The following is a 25,656-nucleotide window of genomic DNA, read 5'->3' on the forward strand; positions in this document are numbered from 1 at the left end:
TATCTTGCGGGGGCCCACAAAGGTGGGACCTCGTCTAGAACTCTTCAGTCAGTCCTGGAAAGGACATGGACCAGTGAGTTAAAGATAGAGTCCCTAAGGGGACATACGGGAGTTTCAGACGTTTCCCTCACTGATTTTTTCAAATCAACCTTACTGATCCTCCTCATGACAGGGAGGTAGTATGTGACGCAATACAAGAGTTGTGTCTGGATCAGATCATTGTCCTGCTGTTCCGGTCATAAAAGAAGAAGCTGTTGTTCAAGTTTTTTCGTGCTCCCGAGGCCGGACGACTCGTCAGATAAATCCCAAGTTTTCCTACCTAAACTTCATGAGGAAATCTCTTATGGCAGGGTTCTCCACTCTGAAAGTGGGAGTAAGGAGGTCTAATTACGGTTTCTTCCGCTTTAGGCTTACCTGAGGTTTGCGATTCAGGATTGTTGTTACCATTTCACCAGGGTGATGGCGGTATGATGGGTTTCCATCGTTAGTAAGGAGTCATTTATTCTGTACTGGATCGCTCTCCGAATTATGGAGAGATCGAGAAGCCAAATGGTGCGAAACGTTGTTTTCTCCTTGACAGTTCTTCAACAACAGGACTTGCCAGAATCCCTGTTGGTCCCAACGACGAGGTGATCAGCTTGGGGCAATATTATTAGAGGCAATACTGAGAAGAGTTTATTTGCGTCTAAAAAAAAAAAAAAAGGGGAAGCTCTGAGAATTCAGAGTCTGGCAGACCTGCAACGGTGTCAATCCGTCGATACAGTCAGTTGCTGAAAAAAGATGGTTGGGGCCTATGAGGCCGTTCAGTGGGCAGGTTCCAGGCCTGGAAGTGTTTAGCGGGACCTGTTGGACAAGTGGTCCGGTTCCCACCTGGGATAATCATGGTTTCAAGACCAGTATGTTGCTCCTGTGGTAGCGGCGCAATTCTCACTGAGGACAAGTGTTATGTTAGGATACTTGTCGCCCCATTAACGGTCTACAGTTAAGGGCAGTTTATAATGGTTTTCTATAGACAAGAACCGGAGAAGATATGGCAGAAGCCAGAAAGATTTTCCGCTGGGCGTCGAAACCATTTACGCACTCTATCAGCAATGTTCGTTCCAAGAGTGGACAACTGGGAAGCAGACTTCCTTGGTGGACACGTTCTCCGTTCAGGAGGGTTGAGTCTTCATCAAGCGGTTTTTCACAGAAGTGATAAGTCTTTGGAGAAATCTGAAAATAGACAAGATGGCATCTCGCCTTGACAAGAAATTTCAGAAATTTTGTTACGGGTCGGGGGTCCCCTCAAGCATTAGCGGTGGATACCCTGGTGACACTGTGGGTGTTTCAGTCAGTCTATGTGTTCCCTCCACTTCCACTTTTTCCGAAAATGTTAAAAGATTATAAGAGGAACAAGAGTTCAGATGATCCTCCTTGTTCCAGACTGGTCAAGGAGGGCTGGTATCCGGATCTTCAGCAAATTACTCATAGGAGATTCCTGTCCTCTTCCTCTGCAAGAGGATCTGTTATGGCAGGGGCCGTGTGTGTTCCTAGACTTACCGCGGTTTCCATTGACGACTTGGAGATTGAACGTCGGATTCAAGCCCGGAAGTGTATTTTCAGTGAGGTCTTCCCTACTCTTTTTTCAGTCAGAAAAGAAGTAACTTCAAAACATTACCACCATAGTTGGGGAAAAAAAGAAAATTTGTGTCTTGGTGTGAATCCAAGAAGGTTCCTACGGAAGAATTCCAGTTGGATCGTTTTCTCCCTTCTTTTCTTACAAGATCGTGTGGAGGCGATCTTTGGTTGGGCTTGATTAAGGTCAGATTGCAGCCTTATCGGTTGTATTCCAAGAAACAATTGGCCTCCTTTTCCAGGGGTTTATACTTTCGTAAAAGGAGTCTAACACATCCATCCTCCCTTTGTGCCTCTGTGACACCATGGGATCTTTACGTGATGTTGCAGTTCCTGCAATTTCTTTCGTTGAACTTTTCTGTATGGTTAAGTTGAAATTCCTCACTTGGAAAGTGGTCATGTGCTTGACCTTGGCATCTGCAAGGCGGGTGTCTGAGTTGGCGGTTTGGTCTCAAAAGAGCCCTGTTCAATCTTCCATGAAGATAGAGCAGAGTTGAGAACTCGGCAACAGTTTCTGCCAAAAGTGGTTTCATAGTTTTCACTGGAACCAACCTATTGTGGTGCCGGTGGCTACTGACGCCTAGGTGACATCGGAGTATCTCGATGTGGTCGGAAATTTGAAAATTTGCATTGCCAAATTGGCTAAGATCAGGAAAACGGAGAATCTGTGATCCTATATGCTCCCAACAAGATTGGGGTTCCTGCTTCCAAGCAGACTATTGCACGCTGGATCTGAATTACAATTAAGCTTGCTTGTTTTACGTCTGGTTTGCCGTTACCGAAATCGGTGAAGGCCCATTCTACCAAGAAGGTGGGCTCATCCTGGGCGGCTACCTGAGGGGTTTAGCTTTATAGCTTTGCAGAGCAGCTGCTTTGTTGGGTTCAAACAATTTTGCAAATATTCTACAAGTTTGATACCCTGGCTGTTGAGGCCCTCTTGTTTGGGCAATCGGTGCTGCAGAGTCATCCGCACTCTCCCGCCCGTTCTAGAGCTTTGGTATAGACCCCATGGTCCTTTTGGAGTCCCCAGCATCCTCTAGGACGTATGAGAAAATAGGATTTTAATACCTACCGGTAAATGCTTTTCTCTTAGCCCTTAGAGGATGCTGGGCGCCCGTCCCAGTGCGTACTGTATCTGCATTTATTGGTTATGGTTACGTTTCCTTTCAGTCAGTCTGTTGCTGCCGTTATTCATGCCATAGCATGCGGTATGCTATTATTGGTCGTGTTTACACACAGGTTGTGTTACAATTTCAGTCCCCATAGTGCTGTATATATTTTTTCATGCCGTCGGTTGGTGTTCTATTGAATGCCACGTTCTGCGGCATGTTGAGGTGTGAGCTGGTATGACGCTCACCGTGTTTAAACAATAAATTCTTTCCTCGAAATGTCCGTCTTCCTGGGCACAGTTCTATAACTGAGGTCTGGAGGAGGGGCATAGAGGGAGGAGCCAGTTCACACCCATTCAAAGTCTTATAGTGTGCCCATGTCTCCTGCGGATCCCGTCTATACCCCATGATCCTTTTGGATTCCCCAGCATCCTTACGGACTAAGAGAAAAGGATTTACCGGTAGGTATTAAAATCCTATTTTTTGCATTTCTGGGAAAAATAAATTACTGCCATACTTCACTAGCTACACTCAATCTAGTCTGATCTTGGAAGCAAAGCAGTGACAGGCCTGATCAGTACTTAGATGGGAGGCCACCTAGGAATATCAGGTGCAGTAGGTACTTATATTGACCACAAACAGCAGCAACCTTCAACCTGGGTCACTCTTTTCCTTCCTCTCTATGTTACCAGGATCCCAGCGGTCAGCATCCCGACCGTTGGATGCCGGCGTGGAGGGGGCGAGCACAACAAAACCCCTTGCGAGCTTGCTGCACTTGCCACGCTGCCGTCTCGGTGGCGAGCATGTGCTCGCCACAGCTTCTGTTCCCACTCTATGGGTGTCGTGGACACCCACGAGTGGGAATAGAGCCTTTTAGTAGGCTTGCCAACTGTCTGGATTATCAGGGTTCGAGATGCAGGCGGAGGTATTGTGACCGGAGCATCCCCTCTCTATATAGTTATATCTCAAGAGATACTCTATTTGAGTTAGTGTTTATGTCGATCTCTACCAGGAGGATTTCCTTTGATCTGATCCAACATATATCCACATGCCAGGTATACAACCTATTTCATAGGTAAACTTTCACTAAGGTTGGGGCAATTTTTGCCATTTCCTCACAGCAATATTACAGTTCCAAGTACATCCCAAGAGAGAGACACATGTTAGCACATCCCAATAAAGAGATCGCAGTATCAATATTGATGTGTTACCCCAGAGGTTCCCAAACGTGGTCCTCAAGGCACCCCAACAGTCCACGATTTAGGTATATCCATGGCTCAGCACAGATGGTAAAATCAAATTGACTTAGGTGCTAATTAAGTCACCTGTGGCCAAGCATGGCTACATTTAAAACCTGGACCGTTGGGGTGCCTTGAGGACCGCGTTTGGGAACCTCTGTGTTACCCTATGATCATAATATTTTCACCAAACGCTTATTTACTCATACTAATGTAACAAGGATGGGGATTCGGAACTGATGATTCCAATGAGCCTCTTTGAGGTCTGATATTAATTATTGTCATAAATATTTCCAAATCCTGAGTACAGATTCTGGGCTCACCACTTAATCGGTTCCCCATTAAGTGTTTACTTACTTATTTACAATTTTAATAGAGAATAAGAGTATTTGTTGTTTATTTATGTGTGTAATATTTGAATTCATTATTAATAAAAGCTTAATTTAACAATATTGTAGTAGAAAGTGTGCCCCAGCATAGAGTATTTATTTTCCTTTCTCTTGTCGACCTTAAGCGCTGTTGACTTTTTACATGTCGACCATATGGTCTCAACCAATTGACCATTGACGTGTCATACGGATACCCAAGCAAACATTTGGTATGTCAGCATGTGCATATAAGGGTTTCCTACTTTATAGAAATCATCATGATTCACATTCACCAACTAGAGTATGTACATAAGTTTTCATTCATTAATTATAGGTCTTGCACATATTTTCCCACAGCATGGAAGTATTTAGCAAAATCAAACTCTACTCACTTTTGGCTACTTGACTTTGTTACAGAGAAAAACATACCACTTACCATAGCATATGCGGAGTATGAAAACGCCATAACCACAGACAACATGATCAAAGTCGTGGCTGTGTGTGAGGATGAAAAAGAAGGTAAACTACTAGTGGATACAGTCATTACACTGAAGAGCCCACCCATCGTGATAAAGGTATGATCAGAAAATAACCTTAAAGCACCACACAAAATATGAAACACTCTTGTAAATCTTCACCATGTATGTAAAACGTAAATACTGTACGTATATTTAAAAAAACATTATAAAACTATTTCTTCCCTGTGAAAGTGCAGAGGCTAGGGGAAAAGTCTTGTTGCATGAGGAAGGGAATTCCAAAGAGTAGGTGCAGCCCAGAAAAGGCCTGTAATTGGTAATGGGAGCAGGTAATGATTATATATGAGCGGTTCAAAGCAGAAGGGTCAAGTTGGGAAACATTTTGATACAAAGGAAGAGATGTATATTGAGGCAGTTTTGTTAATGGCTTTTGTGTGTTAAGTATTTTAGATTTAATTCAGAAAAATACAGACAACCAACATAGGTAACAATAGAGGGGAACAGCAGTATAGGAATGTTTTACCAGGAAAATTAGTAATTGCTGCATTCAAAATAAATTGTCATGGTGAAAGTCTGGTTGGAGAAAAACCAGTAAGAAGGGAGTGTGAGGGGCATATAGGCAAGACTCTTAAGAAGCTTGGAGGGGCATTGGGATTGAGAGTTGGAATGGTAGTATGCAATAGATCAAAAGTAATTACTTTATTCTTGATGAAAAGATACCAGTGGAGAGAGAAGGATTTACAGAATTACAGATGTTAGTTAAGACTGGGATGGAAATAGGAATCAACTAATTTGTAAGAGGATAGGGTCAAATGGACTGGTAGTAGAGTGAATGGGGAAAAGAGTAAGTACAGTACTTTCATTTATAAGATGAAAATGAGGTGAAGGTGCTAGGAGAGAGGAATCTTGTCAAAATAGTCTTTGAAGTAGAAAAACAGAAATTGGACATTGTTTGGGGTTAGAACCTAAGCATCAATGAAAGACTGGACATATATTTATTCGGCAGCATTAATAGCTTTTTGTTATGATTGGTAGATAGCAGGATATCTGAGGAAGCCACGAAAATAAGAGACTTACACCAATGATGTTCTACTCTGTGTAAAGGATTTTGAAGGCAGTACATTTCATTGGTGTGGTATGGTGGAGATCGTGCTCCAAGTAGAGAGGAAAGACTAGATGCTTGATCAAAGGCTGTTACAAGGATTTTATTAAAATAGATATATTATATTAAACTATGTATATACAGTATTAAACATTATTTCCTTTTTATTTTCATTCAGACCACAGAACAAGCCCATAAAAATAAGCCACTTCATCTAGAGATTATATTTACCAATCCCATTGCAGAGGACGTTGAGAACAGTGTTCTGACAGTAGAGGGCAGCGGGCTGGTAAAGGAGCAGATAAAGATTGAGTAAGTGTGAAAGTGATATTGTTATTTCATTTGTAATATGATTTATTGTCTGATGTCCTAAGTCTTAGCTAATTATTAGCTTAATTTTAATGTAGCAAAAATTATGTTAAAAGGATAGCATTACCAGAGTTATTTTAAGACATTTTGGGTTCCCAATCCAGGAAAACAAGTACATATGAATATTCCCAAAATATAGAAAGCAACTAGGGGATCCCCTCTTTCAGCCACAATGTTAAAATTTCAACTTCATTTGAAGACTTTCAAATATTGAACACTGCAACTCACCGGACACAATGTGCCTAACACATTAAAGCTGGGAAAGGGACAAAAAAAAATATAAAATACTTTGTGAAAAAATTAAGTTACGGATTTAACCAATTTGTCGAACTACAGTTTTTGGCCGTTTTCCAGTGGTTAGAGAAATAGTTGATTGTCACTTGCTCCCATACATTCAAAAAATTTTGTTTCAAACAGCCAGATTGGACAGATAGTCTGCCACATAATTGATTAGTGTATGCCCAGGTTTAGATGTACAGTATATTGTGTCAGGACATGTTTGTAAATATTTATTGGAGAAAAAAGACATATCAAATGGCAATGACAAGTAAGTGACCTGGATAGACAGCTATAACCTGATATAATAAAGTCAATGGAACAGGTGCACTGGGTGACGGATGATGGGGGAGCCATGGTGGCATCATCAGTTCAAATGTAGGGGCGATGAGATCAATCACCCTTTAAATTGGCACAGCTGCAGCTCTCTCTGCTTGCCGCGCACTGAATGCTGGGAGGATTGAGGAGGGATAGAAGCTATCTGTGTGTAGGCGTGAGCAGCTGTAATGAGAAGCCTTACCGCCAAAGCCAGCGAGAGCAAGTCATGCAAGCTGCCAGCTTTAACAAAGTATGTTATGCGGCATTGATCCACTGCACTCACCACTCCTACTGTATACCACATTGTTTAAATAAAACTCACAGAAGCTCTGCACTCACCATATTTATTATAGACACTCCAAACTGTATTCTCTACACTTTATAAACAGGGAATGTTAGTTACAACTGTTGCAACATTTGTTAAGCTGACCAACTGTGCTGGGCCCAAGTCTTTCCCATCTGGTCAGTCCTACCCTATCTCTCAGAATTCTTAACATTGCTATAGCAATCACATTAGTGTTACACAGAAGACATGCTTCCTGGTTTGAGGCTTTAATGGTAACCACCACCAAGCATTTCAGCTATAAAACATCTAGGAAAGCAGCTGACACAATTAAAATTTAAAAAAAGTGAAAAAGAAAATTTTCACCTACTTTTGTATAAATTAAGTCGGTGTGCCATGCATTAAAAAGGTAACGCAGGGGATATCATGGATATCTCCTGCTTACCTTTCACTCCCAATCTGGCTTGCTGTCCCTATACATTAGCATGGTGACCTAAATTCATAAAGCTCTGAAAATACAATAGTTTTGGAACTTGACTGGGGAAACATTCCCCATCTCCAGATGCCGTTTATTCCAGCACAGTGCTCCTTCCCTAGGAAAAGGAGTCCCGGTTGCAAAGATGGATCTGTTTGGATCCCTCCGCCACTGCCTGACATCTGTTGCCAGAGATCAGACTGAGCAGTGCCAAGTTTCACCACTACTAAAGTTGTGGTGCCAAGTTTTGCAGGGACAGCGGTTTTTCAGATCAGCTGTCTCCATGCCAGAGAAATTATGAATTGCTCCGTTACCCGAAAACTGGTGCCCCCCAATAGTTAGCATAATGTGTAAGCCCCATAATGAGCTAACTGGGGTGCATGAGAAGATGTAATCATGAAAAGGTTAATTCAAAATTAATTAAATAAACAAAAAGTATTGATCCACTTCACTCACTATTCCTATACCTGCGTTGCATGTGGTACCACAGAATCTCTGCACTCACCATATATATTATACACACTCCAAATAAATAGAACATAGAACATAGAAGAAAAAAAAAGAAGCAACAGTTTTATTACATAACTAAGAGTAAAATTGTTGGAGTATTTTCCTGGTCCATCTCTTCATGCTGGATAGTATAGTGGTAAAGTTCTCTTCTACAATGTGCTGCAGAGTTACATTTCGTCCAGGCAAAGTGCTATAAAAGTCTTAAAATTTGGCCCATAACAACCCACTAAAGCAATGCTGATAGATCTGTTGTGCCACACAGAAACTTAGTAATGGACCTGCAAGTCTATCTAGCTGGGTGTGATAGGAGGTACCGGCGTTTAGGATGCCAGTGGTCAGAAAACAGACACCGGCATCCCGATGCTCAGCAGAACCCACCCTGGTGGTGCCTATACATAACTCTCCCCAGGTGTGCATAACCCTATCAATCCCCCCTACCACCACCACCACACAGCCCAAGTCTCCCTTCCCCGGAGCCTAAACCTAACCCCCCCCCCTTCCCCGGAGCCTAAACCTAACCCCCCCCCCCCTCCCTGCAGCCTAAACCTAGAATCTAGGAGTCCCTACTTGCAATCGGGATGTCTGCTGTTGGGAATCCGGCTTCGGGATTGAACACCGTCATCCTGACCGCCGGCAACCTGACCACATCCACCACAACCGCTGGAAGAAAATAATTCTCTTTATTTACAGTGTGCCTTTACTCAAGAAGAATCAAAGATCGGTGACCAAGGTAGACATCACCCCTTACCGAACCGGACAAAGATGTATCGTGGTGGACTTGTCATCCGATAAGTTCTCTAATGTTAAGGGGTCATTATTTGTGAATGTTGTCTGAATTTATTCTGTTACTTTTCTGGGAGACTTGTCAAATGAACTAAATGTCATTGAACAATAAAATGTGATCTTGATGGGTAATAGTTGCCTAGATTTTCATTACATTGCTCTGCACAGTTCTCAGTTATAAACATAGTGTGATGGAGACCATGACAGGGACTTCTAGAATAAGATAAAGCTCAGGATGCAGAGATCTCTTTATTGTACTGTGTGACACTGCTTGGGGTGAAAGCAGATTCATAATAAACATTATCCTTGTCCCTGCCACAAGTTGTGGTAAAAACATATATACTTGGGCTGATGCCGAGTTGGCTACAATTGTCAATCACAGGCATTCACTAAAACTATGCCTATACTTTCTCACTCTCTAATACAAGTACAGTAGATATAAGTCTTATCTTGTGTACAAAAGTAATTGCTAGAACACACACATAAACATTTGTACAACCACCTATTAGTGGAATCACTAATTCGGAAACAGCCAATCACAGTCTATCATGGTACCTGCTATAGGCCACAGTGCAGAGGGGACATTTCCAGCCTGATCCAAGTGTGAAGTGTGTGTTGCTTCCATTGTACAAGACATTACCATAGGACACTAAACTTCAGGCAAAGACACTTGCTAGATCTACAGTATTGTGATGTGTGCAAAGCCTACAGTTCATAGAGATGTGTATTTGGATATACAAGGGTGGGTCAATAAATAACAAGACCTCTCATTGCATCAATTTATTCAAATCCTACATATATAGTATGTATAATCAATAGCATGGCCTTGGTACATTTTCCGCATAGTCCCCATACTTGTCTAAGCATTTGTTCCAACGGTACACCCCGGCATCTATCCTGGCATAGAATCAGTGTCAGGCTCTTGAAGTCAGGACATGACAGCTTGCAGAACTTCACTGAGATGTTTAGTGCGTCAGCAATATCCTTAACTTGAATGAGTCGGTCCCCCTTAATCAGACCTTCAATGCGGCACAAACTGTCATCTGTGGTAGACGAGCCTGGCCGGCTGGATTGCTGCTCATCACGGACATCTGCCCTGCCATTATCAAAGGCAGTGCATTAAACCCAAAACTGTTTCCCTGACACAATGTTATCACCGTACACTTTGACAAGCTGGCGATGAATTGCAGCTGCTGATGTGCCTTTTAGAGGCAGAAATCTGATCACACTACACACCTCAACGTTTGACCACGTTTCTGTCATCCCCATCTTACAACTGATATTGGGACAGTATGACTGATATGAGGCACAGTATAATAGGCATGAGGGGAAGCAGTAGCCTACATGCTCTAACATAGCAGGAAATTAGAATGGGGTTTGGTACGGATTACCGGCGGACAGGATGCTGGCTGTCAATATCCCAACAGCGTCATCCCGCCCGCCAGAATGCCGGCAGCGGGAAGAGCACTAAGAGTCCCCTTGCGGGCTAGCCATTCCCGTTCTATGAGTGGTGTGGACTCCCACAAGTGGGAATAGCCCTGTTGCGCAGGTATTCTGGATGGCGGCATTGCCGGCTGTCAGGATACCGGCGTCGGTATCCTAACCGCTGGAATCGCAACAGCCGGTAAATTAAACGTATCGCTTAGAATGAAATAGACAACATTACACGTGAGAGGTCTTGTTACCTTACTTATTGAACCCCCCCTCGTACAATGTATTCTCTATGTAGAAGATATGAAATAATATAGAAATGGAAAAATAAGTGTCTCCTTTCCACATTTTTCCATAATAATTAAGGAGAGAAAGGAGGAGGACAGTTTTATTCTATCTGTGCACCTGTGATGAAACAAGTGTATTGAAACTAAAGGGATTTTTTTCCCAATTGCACTTCATTACATATAAAAAGGACATTGAAATGGTGATTATTCCTGATCGATGTTGTGAAGGGCACCAATTTTATATATTTGTAGTTCACCTAGGTGTTCTCCTCTATTGTGAAGTGGATGTGTTAACTGACATATTGCATATATTAATCTTCCTTTAGCATTTATTTGTGCACAATGGGGGTAATTCAGAGTTGATCGCAGCAGGAACTTTGTTAGAAGTTGGGCAAAACCATGTGCACTGCAGGGGATGCAGATATAACATGTGCAGAGAGAGTTAGATTTGGGTGTGGTGTGCTCAATCTGCAATCTGAATTGCAGTGTAAAAATAAAGCAGCCAGTATTTACCCTGCACAGAAACAAAATAACCCACCCAAATCTAACTTTTTGCTTTCCCCTTGTATTGGGGTTTTTAGATGTGTGGGCCATTCAATGTGAAAGTACTAGTGTACATGCACTCTAGCTCTTCTCCAACATTTAATTGGTGGATTGCCTGGCTATGCATTCTTTAAAGTAATTGAGAGAAAAAACAACAACAACAACAACATAGAAGACCAACAAAGCGTCAAACACAGATAGTAGTGAGAAGGGGATCAGTATGATTTACCTACAACCAAAATCCTGACAACTGACCGATGGTCAAAATACCGACAAGATCAAAATACAGACATTAAAATGTTGACAGTCAAAATACCGACATTAAAAATGTCAACAGGTCAAAAAGTCAACACGAGGTTTAAAAAAGGATTAAGAAAATTGGTGTGTATGTCGACACAGGACGACATGGACACCATATAAGTGTACCGCGTCCGCTCGCCGTGCTTCGGATACGGTGCCTCCCTGCGCTCGGCACACTATTATATTCCCACTCCACGTCCACTGAGATGGTAACGTACGAACAAATCGGTTTCAATTAAAAAATCATGAAAAAAAAAAAGGATTCTGTGACCTGTCGACATTTTAAATGACAGTATTTTGACAGTGTCGACATTTTTAATGTGATAATGTTGGTATTATCTTAGACCGCAAAGCTATACCCCTTTGTACACTATTACCGTTGAGCCGCTATGGCCGCTAGACTACGTGCACGTGCTGCGCACTTTGTACGCTATTTGCGTACAGAGTCCTGCACATGGTACGCACGCTGCGCTGAGTGTACGGAGTACTCACAGCGAGCGCTCACACAATGGATAACCTCTAAACCTTGTTAATGATACAATGTAATGATATGCTTATACTTTAAACCTTTGGCAGCAAAGTACTGCAACGATGTTATACCTTTAAACCTTAAATAGCGCTGGCGATACAAAGTATCCGCAGTGCGTACACCTTAACAATGCTTATACCTGTATACCTTAAACAGATAAATCTACTTTAAAACCCATGCAGGAAAGTGAAAACACAACACTGTTTGTAGTTTAAACCACAGGGTTCTAAGGCCTCCGTGGATTGATTCCAAAAAGGTAAAACAATACAGTTTATACACTACAGGCTAACAGATAATTCTAAACAGAAATAATGGCTACAGAGAATGTACGTACGTGAGAATATTCGCAAGCGCAACCCGAATCCGGTCCTCCGCTGGTCATACAGATAGCGTTTAGAGTCTTCTGACCGGCCAGGCAACAATGGTCCTTTTATACACAACATGCATACACAATACAATGGTCACTGTAATCTCATTGTTCATTGGACACAGAGATATGTCTCCACATTACAGAAAAGATCATAGGTGGATTTGAAAAGGTGGGCAATGTCTTATCCAACTGCTCTTGTGGGTGGTATCCTCTGGATTCCCGCCGCATATGTAATTTACAGTAAATACAGTTAATGTTCATAATCTACTTTTGTACATAACTATACGCAGGAACAAGCGATCTTTCTCTAACTAACACCGGAATGTTACCCTCAAAATACCCTACAGCTGGATACTAGACATCACCTTCCAACCTTTATCTGACCCTTCCTATCTTGCAAAGAGGAATCTCTCTGTCCAGGAACTGTTTAAACTAATAATACTCGCTGACATGGTCTAGGGGAACTATATCTAAAATATACGCTATATGGGTTAAATATGCAATGTTCTAATAACACGCTACACGCTCACAAACTCCGCCGTAAATACCCATATCATGCGCATGTTTGCCGGAGCGATCTTACGCAACTTGCGGATATGTGCACGCACGGCGGACTGAGTGCACGAGCAGCGGGCATGTGCATGGGGTTAGTACAAGGCATATGCATTATGATATTTTTCGACTTTGACAAATGTCTGTATTTTGACCTTGTCTGTATTTTGACCATCGGTCAAAGGTTGTCGGTATTTTGACCGTCTGGATTTTTATTGTAAGTAAATTGACAGCATCCCGTGAGAAGTCATCACTGGTCACTTCTTCTGTGCTCCAGGGAGATCCCAAGCCTTTGGAGAATGTGAATAGTGACAGAACCTCCTACTCATAAAAAGTGCATACTGGAACTTATAAATGTGACTATCACCTATTTAGCAATGCTACTGTTTAACAGGCATACATCAGAACTTCTGGAATACTGAATGGCAACAGGAAATAGTTTATTAGTTGCTAGCTATTACACGCCGGTCACTTATATTCACTCCTTTTCTACGGTTGGGAACAGTGAAACCACGGAATTCCATGAATCGTGACTTTATATCTAAGTACGCATTAGTTCTGTTAGTTCTGTACCAGTTTATTGCTCACATTAAAACATAGAAGCACTACATAGGATAGGTGTTCCATAACAACACAGTTCCCAGCAGATCCACAGCATAGGAGATCTGCAGGCCACTTGGATGCACAATAGCCTTAGAGTATTACACAAAATCCACCATAGGATAATACTGTTATTACTGTTAGACACTTAACTCTAGGACACAAAAAAAAAAAAATCTAGCTAAAAAATTTAGCAATGTCAAAAAGGATAAACAAAGCAAGGCTTGTGTCTCTTTTGGATAAATTTATCTGCAATCATTTAAAAAAAAATTGTTTCCCTTTATTTGTTTTCAGGGCATTGGCATTATCTTGTGGGATGATTGAGTAGCTACTGTAGGTATAATACTGGATGCCTAAACGATAATGGTCCTCAAATATTCAAATGTCGTTTTTGTATATTAAGATTTAACTAATTATTTTCAGCCATTATTTTGTAAACTTACATAATCTGACATTGATCCCTGAAGCAGGTGTTCTGAAATTTGAGTAGACGCAACCAACTCCATGGCTAGTCTTGAATATCTGCAAGTCCTCTAGTTTGTATTGTATGACACTTCGGTAGGACTTGTCGGATTATTGGCAAAGTAGGAATGATGAAGGCCTTGCATGATATCCAATTTTATGTTAATAATACACCCTTGTCAAAGCTGAATATCTGAAAAGCAGGTTTGGCATTCAGTTCCAAGGCTTTCAGATCTTCTGGTATACCCGGGTTAGGGGTGTAATGCTTAGCACCAGTTATATCTCAAATAATATGCATTACTTTCCATAGCAGAGAAATAATGTAATAAGGGAGATACTGGAGTACTTTCTGGGGATCAATGGCAACAAGAAAAGTACAAGGTACGCAGTGCATTTTCCCGCACTGACAATACTAGAAAAATAAAGTAAGGAGGTAAGATGGAAAGGACACATATGTATATTTAGTTACTTGCAGAAATCTGCCCTATTGGCGTTAAATATGGAGAATGTTACGGTCTGAAAATATCACAGGAAACGGTGAATAATGTAAAAAAGGCTGTTAATAAAAATACAAAAGATACAAAATAATAAGACACGTATTATGGAGGATGGGTGGGAAGTCAACATGAAGTCCACGACCTATGGAGGATGGGCGGGAAGCCAGCATGTAAGCTTCGGTCTTTGACGACAATTTGATTCTTCTTCATCACACAGTGTGGGAGCAGGAAATGTTACATTTCTTTAAAGCCTCCAAGAAAATCTGTTCATCTTCTAGGAAGTCCTTGTCCTGTTTCAGAAAACAATTATAATAAAAAGAATTACAATGGTCACTTAGACAAGCAATTAATACATTTTACCCAATCATCTTCCCATTTCATATCTGATCTGTAATATTAAACCTTTCTTGTTAAGTTCATTCTTCTCTTTGTTAGGTAGTAAACTAGAGCTATTTAGTCTTCTAAGAATAGCTGCACATTTTCCCAAACACCCTTGTATATTAGCTCACAGCTGCACATTTCGCACTTTTGGCAGGCGGGTGCAATTATTCACCCCCCTCTTCCCAAAATCAGGCAGCGAGAGAGAGAGAGGAGTGACTGCTTCTGCTCCAAGTGCCGCTGTCTTATTTTAAAAATAAGAATTTACTTACCGATAATTCTATTGCTCATAGTCCGTAGTGGATGCTGGGAACTCCGTAAAGACCATGGGGGATAGCGGCTCCGCAGGAGACTGGGCACAAAAGTAAAAGCTTTAGGACTACCTGGTGTGCACTGGCTCCTCCCCCTATGACCCTCCTCCAAGCCTCAGTTAGGATACTGTGCCCGGACGAGCGTACACAATAAGGAAGGATTTTGAATCCCGGGTAAGACTCATACCAGCCACACCAATCACACTGTACAACCTGTGATCTGAACCCAGTTAACAGCATGATAACAGAGGAGCCTCTGAAAAGATGGCTCACAACAATAATAACCCGATTTTTGTAACAATAACTATGTACAAGTAATGCAGACAATCCGCACTTGGGATGGGCGCCCAGCATCCACTACGGACTATGAGAAATAGAATTATCGGTAAGTAAATTCTTATTTTCTCTGACGTCCTAGTGGATGCTGGGAACTCCGTAAGGACCATGGGGATTATACCAAAGCTCCCAAACGGGCGGGAGAGTGCGGATGACTCTGCAGCACCGAATGAGAGAACTCCAGGTCCTCCTCAGCCAGGGTATCAAATTTGTAGAATTTAGCAAACGTGTTTGCCCCTGACCAAGTAGCTGCTCGGCAAAGTTGTAAAGCCGAGACCCCTCGGGCAGCCGCCCAAGATGAGCCCACTTTCCTTGTGGAATGGGCTTTTACAGATTTTGGCTGTGGCAGGCCTGCCACAGAATGTGCAAGCTGAATTGTACTACAAATCCAACGAGCAATAGTCTGCTTAGAAGCAGGAGCACCCAGCTTGTTGGATGCATACAGGATAAACAGCGAGTCAGATTTTCTGACTCCAGCCGTCCTGGAAACATATATTTTCAGGGCCCTGACTACGTCCAGCAACTTGGAGTCCTCCAAGTCCCTAGTAGCCGCAGGTACCACAATAGGCTGGTTCAAGTGAAACGCTGAAACCACCTTAGGGAGAAATTGAGGACGAGTCCTCAATTCTGCCCTGTCCGTATGAAAAATTAGGTAAGGGCTTTTATAGGATAAAGCCGCCAATTCTGAGACACGCCTGGCTGACGCCAGGGCTAACAGCATTACCACTTTCCATGTGAGATATTTTAAGTCCACAGTGGTGAGTGGTTCAAACCAATGTGATTTTAGGAACCCCAAAACTACATTGAGATCCCAAGGTGCCACTGGAGGCACAAAAGGAGGCTGTATATGCAGTACCCCCTTGACAAACGTCTGAACTTCAGGAACTGAAGCCAGTTCTTTCTGGAAGAAAATCGACAGGGCCGAAATTTGAACCTTAATGGACCCTAATTTTAGGCCCATAGACAGTCCTGTTTGCAGGAAATGCAGGAAACGACCCAGTTGAAATTCCTCTGTAGGGGCCTTCCTGGCCTCACACCACGCAACATATTTACGCCAAATACGGTGATAATGTTGCACGGTTACATCCTTCCTGGCTTTGATCAGGGTAGGGATGACTTCATCCGGAATGCCTTTTTCCTTCAGGATCCGGCGTTCAACCGCCATGCCGTCAAACGCAGCCGCGGTAAGTCTTGGAACAGACAGGGTCCCTGCTGGAGCAGGTCCTTTCTTAGAGGTAGAGGCCACGGGTCCTCCGTGAGCATCTCTTGAAGTTCCGGGTACCAAGTCCTTCTTGGCCAATCCGGAGCCACGAGTATAGTCCTTACTCCTCTCCTTCTTATGATTCTCAGTACCTTGGGTATGAGAGGCAGAGGAGGGAACACATACACTGACTGGTACACCCACGGTGTTACCAGAGCGTCCACAGCTATTGCCTGAGGGTCCCTTGACCTGGCGCAATATCTGTCTAGTTTTTTGTTGAGGCGGGACGCCATCATGTCCACCTTTGCTTTTTCCCAACGGTTCACAATCATGTGGAAGACTTCTGGGTGAAGTCCCCACTCCCCCGGGTGGAGGTCGTGTCTGCTGAGGAAGTCTGCTTCCCAGTTGTCCACTCCCGGAATGAACACTGCTGACAGTGCTATCACATGATTTTCCGCCCAGCGAAGAATCCTTGCAACTTCTGCCATTGCCCTCCTGCTTCTTGTGCCGCCCTGTCTGTTTACGTGGGCGACTGCCGTGATGTTGTCCGACTGGATCAACACCGGCTGACCCTGAAGCAGAGGCCTTGCTTGACTTAGGGCATTGTAAATGGCCCTTAGTTCCAGGATATTTATGTGAAATGACGTTTCCATGCTTGACCACAAGCCCTGGAAATTTCTTCCCTGTGTGACTGCTCCCCAGCCTCTCAGGCTGGCATCCGTGGTCACCAGGACCCAGTCCTGAATGCCGAATCTGCGGCCCTCTAGAAGATGAGCACTCTGCAACCACCACAGGAGAGACACCCTTGTCCTTGGAGACAGGGTTATCCGCTGATGCATCTGAAGATGCGATCCGGACCATTTGTCCAGCAGATCCCACTGAAAAGTTCTTGCGTGGAATCTGCCGAATGGAATCGCTTCGTAAGAAGCCACCATTTTTCCCAGGACCCTTGTGCATTGATGCACTGACACTTGGCCTGGTTTTAGGAGGTTCCTGACTAGCTCGGATAACTCCCTAGCTTTCTCCTCCGGGAGAAACACCTTTTTCTGGACTGTGTCCAGAATCATCCCTAGGAACAGCAGACGTGTCGTCGGAATCAGCTGCGATTTTGGAATATTTAGAATCCACCCGTGCTGTCGTAGTACTACTTGAGATAGTGCTACTCCGACCTCTAACTGTTCCCTGGACCTTGCCCTTATCAGGAGATCGTCCAAGTAAGGGATAATTAAGACGCCTTTTCATCGAAGAAGAATCATCATTTCGGCCATTACCTTGGTAAAGACCCGGGGTGCCGTGGACAATCCAAACGGCAGCGTCTGAAACTGATAGTGACAGTTCTGTACCACAAACCTGAGGTACCCTTGGTGAGAAGGGCAAATTGGGACATGGAGGTAAGCATCCTTGATGTCCAGAGACACCATATAGTCCCCTTCTTCCAGGTTCGCTATCACTGCTCTGAGTGACTCCATCTTGAATTTGAACCTTTGTATGTAAGTGTTCAATGATTTCAGATTTAAAATAGGTCTCACCGAGCCGTCCGGCTTCGGTACCACAAACAGCGTGGAATAATACCCCTTTCCCTGTTGTAGGAGGGGTACCTTGATTATCACCTGCTGGGAATACAGCTTGTGAATGGCTTCCAATACCGCCTCCCTGTTGGAGGGAGACGTTGGCAAAGCAGACTTCAGGAACCGGCGAGGGGGAGACGTCTCGAATTCCAATTTGTACCCCTGAGATACTACCTGCAGGATCCAGGGGTCCACTTGCGAGTGAGCCCACTGCGCGCTGAAATTCTTGAGACGACCCCCCACCGTACCTGAGTCCGCTTGTAAGGCCCCAGCGTCATGCTGAGGACTTGGCAGAAGCGGGGGAGGGCTTCTGTTCCTGGGAAGAGGCTGCCTGCTGCAGTCTTTTTCCCCTTCCTCTGCCCCGGGGCAGATATGAGTGGCCTTTTGCCCGCTTGCCCTTATGGGGACGAAAGGACTGAGCCTGAAAAGACGGTGTCTTTTTCTGCTGAAAGGTGACCTGGGGTAAAAAGGTGGATTTCCCAGCCGTTGCCGTGGCCACCAGGTCCGATAGACCGACCCCAAATAACTCCTCCCCTTTATACGGCAATACTTCCATATGCCGTTTGGAATCCGCATCACCTGACCACTGTCGCGTCTATAACCCTCTTCTGGCAGAAATGGACAGCGCACTTACTCTTGATGCCAGAGTGCAAATATCCCTCTGTGCATCTCGCATATATAGAAATGCATCCTTTAAATGCTCTATAGTCAATAATATACTGTCCCTGTCCAGGGTATCAATATTTTCAGTCAGGGAATCCGACCAAGCCAGCCCCGCACTGCACATCCAGGCTGAGGCGATTGCTGGTCGCAGTATAACACCAGTATGTGTGTATATACTTTTTAGGATATTTTCCAGCTTCCTATCAGCTGGCTCTTTGAGGGCGGCCGTATCAGGAGACGGTAACGCCACTTGTTTTGATAAGCGTGTGAGCGCCTTATCTACCCTAGGGGGTGTTTCCCAACGCGCCCTAACCTCTGGCGGGAAAGGGTATAATGCCAATAATTTTTTAGAAATTAGCAGTTTTTTATCGGGGGAAACCCACGCTTCATCACACACCTCATTTAATTCATCTGATTCAGGAAAAACTACGGGTAGTTTTTTCACACCCCACATAATACCCTTTTTTGTGGTACTTGTAGTATCAGAAATGTTCAAAACCTCCTTCATTGCCGTGATCATGTAACGTGTGGCCCTACTGGAAAATACGTTTGTTTCCTCACCGTCGACACTGGAGTCAGTGTCCGTGTCTGGGTCTGTGTCGACCATCTGAGGTAACGGGCGCTTTAGAGCCCCTGACGGTGTTTGAGACGTCTGGACAGGTATTAACTGTTTTTCCGGCTGTCTCATGTCGTCAACAGTCTTTTGTAAAGTGCTGACGCTATCACGTAATTCCTTCCATAAGACCATCCAGTCAGGTGTCGACTCCCTAGGGGGTGACATCACTATTACAGGCAATTGCTCCGCCTCCATACCATTTTCCTCCTCATACATGTCGACACAACGTACCGACACACAGCACACACACAGGGAATGCTCTGATAGAGGACAGGACCCCACTAGCCCTTTGGGGAGACAGAGGGAGAGTTTGCCAGCACACACCAGAGCGCTATATATATACAGGGATAACCTTATATAAGTGTTTTTCCCTTATATAGCTGCTGTATTTATTAATCTGCCAAATTAGTGCCCCCCCTCTCTTGTTTTACCCTGTTTCTGTAGTGCAGGACTGCAGGGGAGAGCCAGGGAGCTTCCCTCCAACGGAGCTGTGAGGGAAAATGGCGCTTGTGTGCTGAGGAGATAGGCTCCGCCCCCTTCTCGGCGGCCTTTCTCCCGCTTTTTTAAGGAAAAACTGGCAGGGGTTAAATGCATCCATATAGCCCAGGAGCTATATGTGATGTATTTTTAGCCATCTAAGGTGTTTTTATTGCGTCTCAGGGCGCCCCCCCCCAGCGCCCTGCACACTCAGTGACCGGAGTGTGAAGTGTGCTGAGAGCAATGGCGCACAGCTGCGGTGCTGTGCGCTACCTTATTGAAGACAGGACGTCTTCTGCCGCCGATTTTCCGGACCTCTTCTGTCTTCTGGCTCTGTAAGGGGGCCGGCGGCGCTGCTCTGGGACCCATCCATGGCTGGGCCTGTGATCGTCCCTCTGGAGCTAATGTCCAGTAGCCTAAGAAGCCCAATCCACTCTGCACGCAGGTGAGTTCGCTTCTTCTCCCCTTAGTCCCTCGGTGCAGTGAGCCTGTTGCCAGCAGGACTCACTGAAAATAAAAAACCTAATTTAAACTTTTACTCTAAGCAGCTCAGGAGAGCCACCTAGTATGCACCCTTCTCGTTCGGGCACAAAAATCTAACTGAGGCTTGGAGGAGGGTCATAGGGGGAGGAACCAGTGCACACCAGGTAGTCCTAAAGCTTTTACTTTTGTGCCCAGGCTCCTGCGGAGCCGCTATCCCCCATGGTCCTTACGGAGTTCCCAGCATCCACTAGGACGTCAGAGAAATAAGTTTTACTATCTTGGGGCATGAAATTATTTGTGCAATACAGTAAAGTAATTTTAACTGAGCCTAAATATCAGACAACGGCAAAGCAGTCACAACTTTATAAATCTGCTCATAGCCTGTACAGAGGAACAGTATAACTCTATGCCAAGCAAAAAAATACCCAGGTAGGCATATTAAACAAAGCACTTTTTAAGAGCACCTTTATACTAAACAATTATTATTAAAAGCCAAATATGAAACAATGTAATGTATGTACATCAAATTGGGGTACAGTAAAGAGCGGTACCTGTTGTGCAGAGATTTTGAGTAGGGCTAGCTTGGCGTGGAAATCAGACGTCTGAGGACCTCTGCTCTGCTGGCTTTCTGGGTTGGCAAGTGTTGCATTGGGTACAGCAAGGGACACACCTGAAATGGGATTTATTTCATGTCAATAATGGCAAAAATTGTGAACCAAAAATGCAGTGTGCACAGAAGCAATTATACACTGGGAAGCCCCACCCCCACACTATATTAGTGTACAAGGTATTTTTTTTTTAAACAAATACCTATTAGATGCAGGAAGTTCTACTGAGAAAGGAAGTAAAAGGTAAAAAGGGAGTAAAGGTGTGTACACACAGTGAGAGCCTTGCTATGCCCAATTTTGGGGTTCACTACGGCTGGCCGGTGGTCGGGCTCCCGGCGACCAGCATCCCGGCGCCGGGTGCCCGACCGCCGGCTTACCGACAGCGTGGCGAGCGCAAATGAGCCCCTTGCGGGCTCGCTGCGCTCGCCACGCTACGGGCACGGTGGCGCGCTACGCGCGCCACACTATTTTATTCTCCCTCTATGGGGGTCGTGGACCCCCACGAGGGAAAATAAGTGTCGGTATGCCGGCTGTCGGGCTCCCGGCGCCGGTATACTGAGCGTCGGGAGCCCGACCGCCGGCATACAGAAGACCACCCCAATTTTGACTATGCGATTTCTCTTGAACTCCCCCAGAGCCCAGATAGGACAGATTTTGCCTGCCTGTACTTTCGATTTTGCCTATGTACGATTTTGACCAAGTGCCAATTTTGACTATACGCTGTACTAGATAGTACACTAGATAGTCAAGATTGACTTGCCTGCACAGTGCGCATCTGGAACTAATCGGTATCGCAAGCTGCCTAACACCTTGAGATATACACTAACTTTCCTTAACATTTTGGCAATAGTAAAAATCTTACAGATTTATCTCACCGTGTGTACACACCTTCAGAAAAAAAATATGATTCCATCACTCACAAGTGACATATAAATATATATTTAACAAGTATTGTTTATAACATAGCATTACCAAATACAGCTATTTCTCCAGGTATGCCGTGAGGGGTAATGATGGGGGGGGGGGGGGGGGGGGGGGCGTTGTTATATACGCTGTAGAGATAGTGACCAGTCTGCATAGCTTTGGCAATTGCTTATTTCTTGTTGGTTTTCCGTAGACTGATTTATATCTGGCCTGATTTGCTTTTAGATGTTGGGAGATAGAGGTGCGGGTCTTATTCCTCCCTTTAAGGCTGGGTCTATATTTTTCTCAAAGTCCGTCACTATTCTCCTTTTGTGGGGCTTGGGCCTGTATGGCGCCTTCAGGTACCCGCTTCTCTAGCATTATTTCAGTTGGGGATTTTACAATGTGTAATTTTCTCTATTGGATGTGTTCCTGCTTGTCTGCTTTACATTTTCTGTGACATTATTCCCACTGTCTATTTCTCCATGAATCTTCTTTCTGATTGGTTGATATCAATGTCCATGTCTGGGTGGTTCCATATCTGCTCCATCTACTGTATTTTAGTTTTAATAAGCTATGTACCAATATTTCTATTATTACGCCTTGGTCTTGTCTCCCTGATATACTGTCTACTGTGGATGGAACCTTAAAAAAAAAATCTAAATAAACAGGATTTTAACCCTCCCCCCCCTCCCCCATCCCAAAAAACAACAACAACAACCAAACACAGCAATATTTCTTAGCCTTTGTAAGATATTAAAAAAGGAAAAAGTATATTGTTAAAAATAGAGTATAGAATATTAAAATATAAGGCCCATTACACCAGTATACAAATTAGTAAAATTATCTACTATTCATAAATACGCAATGGCCTCTTTGTATACTTACTCATTAATATAAATATCTAAACAGCCAATCATGTGTCAGCATCTCCATGTATAAAAGTATGCTGACGTGGTCAAGAGGTTCAGTTGTAGTTTCAGACCAAACACCACAATAGGAAGAAATATGATTTAAGTGACTTTGATTGCTGGTGTCAGATGGGATTTTCATGCGCAACAGTATCAAGAGTTTACAGAGAATGGTGTGTAAAAAACAAAATGAAATAAACATCCACTCAGTGACAGTTGTGTACAAAACTACCTTGTTTATGAGAGATATCAGAAAAGAATGGCCAAACTGGTTCAAACTAACAAGAAGGCAACAGTAATATGCGTTACAACAGTGGAATGGAAAAAGGGCAAATCTGAAAGCATAGCATGTTAACCCTGAAATGTATGGGCTACTGCAGTGGAAGGCCTGACAGGGTTCCACTCTTAAAAGATAAGAAAAATAAAATGACACTGTAGTGAGCACAGGTTCATCAAAACTGGACACTTGACGATTATAAAAACGTCTGAAGAATATCAATTTGTGCAGTGATTTGCAGATGGTAGGTTCAGAATGTGGCATGAATCCATGTTCCATTCTGATTCTGGGGGATGGACCTGCTCGGGTCCATCCCCTATTCCCTCCTTCCCTTTGGTTTTAGAGACCTATAACAGTCTAACTCCAGAATCATAATAGCCCAACTTAGACCTTGGAGACACCTTTTCCGCAGAAAGAAAGGTTTAGCCCAAAGAACAGCCCTATCTATATTCTTCATGAAAGATTAAATATGGAGGACTACAATACAAGAAGCCCTTATGTCTGAAAGTCTATGAGCTGCACTGACAAGTTGAGAATGGCGGTTCTACCAGCATCACCTATATTTACCTTCTTTAAGATTCACTGGATCATTGGCAATGGAGGAAACAGGTAAATAAAATAAAAATCCAAGGGACCAACATTGGGTCTACCAACCATAACTGGTCATTGAGCAGCTCCACTTTGTGATTTAAGAGAGATACCATCAAGTCGAAATGTGATTGACTCAATCTTTTCACAAACCGTTTAAAAACATAAGGGTAAATAAAGGACTATTCCCTTTGTTGTATGGCATGCCTGCTGAGAAAATATCCAAGTTTTCCACCCCTGGAATGAGCATTTAAACTCTACCCACAACAATATTTTGCTTGTATTGCTCATGGCAAAAAAACTCTTGGTGCTTCAAGATGGCTGAGTGTAGGTCACTGCCTTTATGGCAGTCCCTTATAGAAGAGAACAACCTCTTACTACAGTATCGAACACATACTTTGTCTTAGGTTTAGCATAATTATGGGGAGTTTGCCTCCAAAGACCCTGAAAGCTGCACTGAATGGTGACGGCCCCAGTCCAGCTGCTTGAATTCCAAGCGGAAACCTCTGTTGATGTTGTCGTCCTTCAGTAACCAGAGGAGCAGCTGATGCACCTTTGGAGCCTGCTTATTGCATTTCAAAATAAATTTGATCTGGAAGTTCCAAGAGTGGAACCATATAAATTGCATGGATTCAAAGATCAAGACCACCTTTCCAAATATGAACAGATTTCAGTATGCGAGCTAAGAGATTTAACCAGTCCCCGTCATGTTACTTTGGATTTCTTCTTCAGTAGGGCCCTGCACATTCAGACTCAGCCACACACAGATATTCGTGTTGCATTTTAAATGAATCAGTGCAGTCTCGTGAAGTGGTTTTATCCCATTGTGTTGCAAATTCAAGTGAAAAAGACACAAAAAGCCTCTATGCATGGCGCATTGAGACTAGGTGTATGAGGGCACAACTGTACCACTAGAATCTTTTTTCGAATGTGGGTCAATCCTCTCAAAAGAAGTCATTCCCATTGCTTGGTTATCATTTCTCTAGGGACAGTCAGGATGGAATTTCTCTATTTGAAACATGATTTTTTGATATTACAGAAGATCTTCATCATAAAAAAACAGTGAATTCTGCCACATTCTCAGACTCAAAACCAATTCTGATTCGGATACCTTTGTCATTTCAACATGTGTAGTGACTTCCTAAAAAAACATACATAAGGGGGGCATGACTTGACTGGCTAGCTGTCCTACTTAAAGTGCCTTACTGGCCACTTTAGGATCTGCCCGCACCACTCCTGCCCACCTGGAGGACTTCAAAGGTGATCCGCGGGCTGAGCGCTCCAGGGCCTACTCCTCCTTCAAAAGTTGCAGCCTCGATTTTGGAGCCCCGGCAATGGGTCATGTGACACCGCCGCTGTGCATACCAGCTCATGGCTGGCCTGCCAGAGCTGCCTAACCATCTGTTGGGGTACCATACACCGAGAATTGCAGGGGGCTGCCATTTAGGTACCTACACTAAAAGACCCAGTGTGCCTCAATAATACCAACCCTGCTGTCAGCTGCAACATACTCCATGGCTTCTAGGCTTCCAGATTCCTTTATTCTTCAGGTTGGCTGAGTGGCCTCCATTTACACCCACCTGTCGGGTTAATATTTGGCTTTCCTATCCACTCTATGCAGTCTCTGTAATCACCTCTGCCCTCATCCATGCGATCTCTGCAACTCCTGTCTGCCTGATATGGAACCTGTTGCATCCACGCCACTGGTGTTCCTAACACTGCCAGCTGTCTCCTCCTTTCCGACAATCTGCCATACCTGGCAAAAGAGGTAAACTTTCTGTCATTGCTCCTCCTATAAAATACTGTGGTTTCATCCTCCAAGGCTGCATCTTCACCTAGGTCTG

The 25,656-nt window shown here is 43.8% G+C and overlaps 2 protein-coding genes and 1 pseudogene across 5 annotated transcripts in view; 2 read left to right on the plus strand and 1 right to left on the minus strand.

Moving 5' to 3' along the window:
- The window catches only part of LOC135055936 (protein-glutamine gamma-glutamyltransferase E-like), a 52,793-nt gene extending 43,763 nt beyond the window's left edge, over positions 1-9,030 (plus strand). The window contains exons 10-12 of the mRNA XM_063960538.1: positions 4,747-4,904; positions 6,086-6,219; positions 8,829-9,030. Coding sequence (XP_063816608.1) covers positions 4,747-4,904; positions 6,086-6,219; positions 8,829-8,973 — 437 coding nt within the window. The 3' untranslated portion in view covers positions 8,974-9,030. The remainder of the gene's footprint in view (positions 1-4,746; positions 4,905-6,085; positions 6,220-8,828) is intronic.
- On the plus strand, positions 3,227-3,345 carry LOC134897262 (5S ribosomal RNA; annotated as a pseudogene).
- Positions 9,031-14,537: 5,507 nt separating the features above from the next.
- Positions 14,538-25,656, minus strand: part of FBF1 (Fas binding factor 1) — a 207,469-nt gene continuing 196,350 nt past the window's right edge. For 2 of the 4 annotated variants that reach the window (XM_063960539.1, XM_063960540.1), the window contains 2 exons: positions 21,077-21,195; positions 14,538-14,782 (listed from right to left, as the gene is read on the minus strand). In XM_063960539.1, the coding sequence (XP_063816609.1) occupies positions 14,702-14,782; positions 21,077-21,195 (200 nt within the window). In that variant the 3' untranslated portion in view covers positions 14,538-14,701. Of the gene's footprint in view, positions 14,783-21,076; positions 21,196-25,446; positions 25,569-25,656 lie in introns of those variants that run through there. The other 2 variants (XR_010243854.1, XR_010243855.1) reach the window with 2 other exon arrangements.

This window comes from Pseudophryne corroboree, chromosome 3, assembly GCF_028390025.1.
Source record: "Pseudophryne corroboree isolate aPseCor3 chromosome 3, aPseCor3.hap2, whole genome shotgun sequence".
NCBI lineage: Eukaryota > Metazoa > Chordata > Amphibia > Anura > Myobatrachidae > Pseudophryne > Pseudophryne corroboree.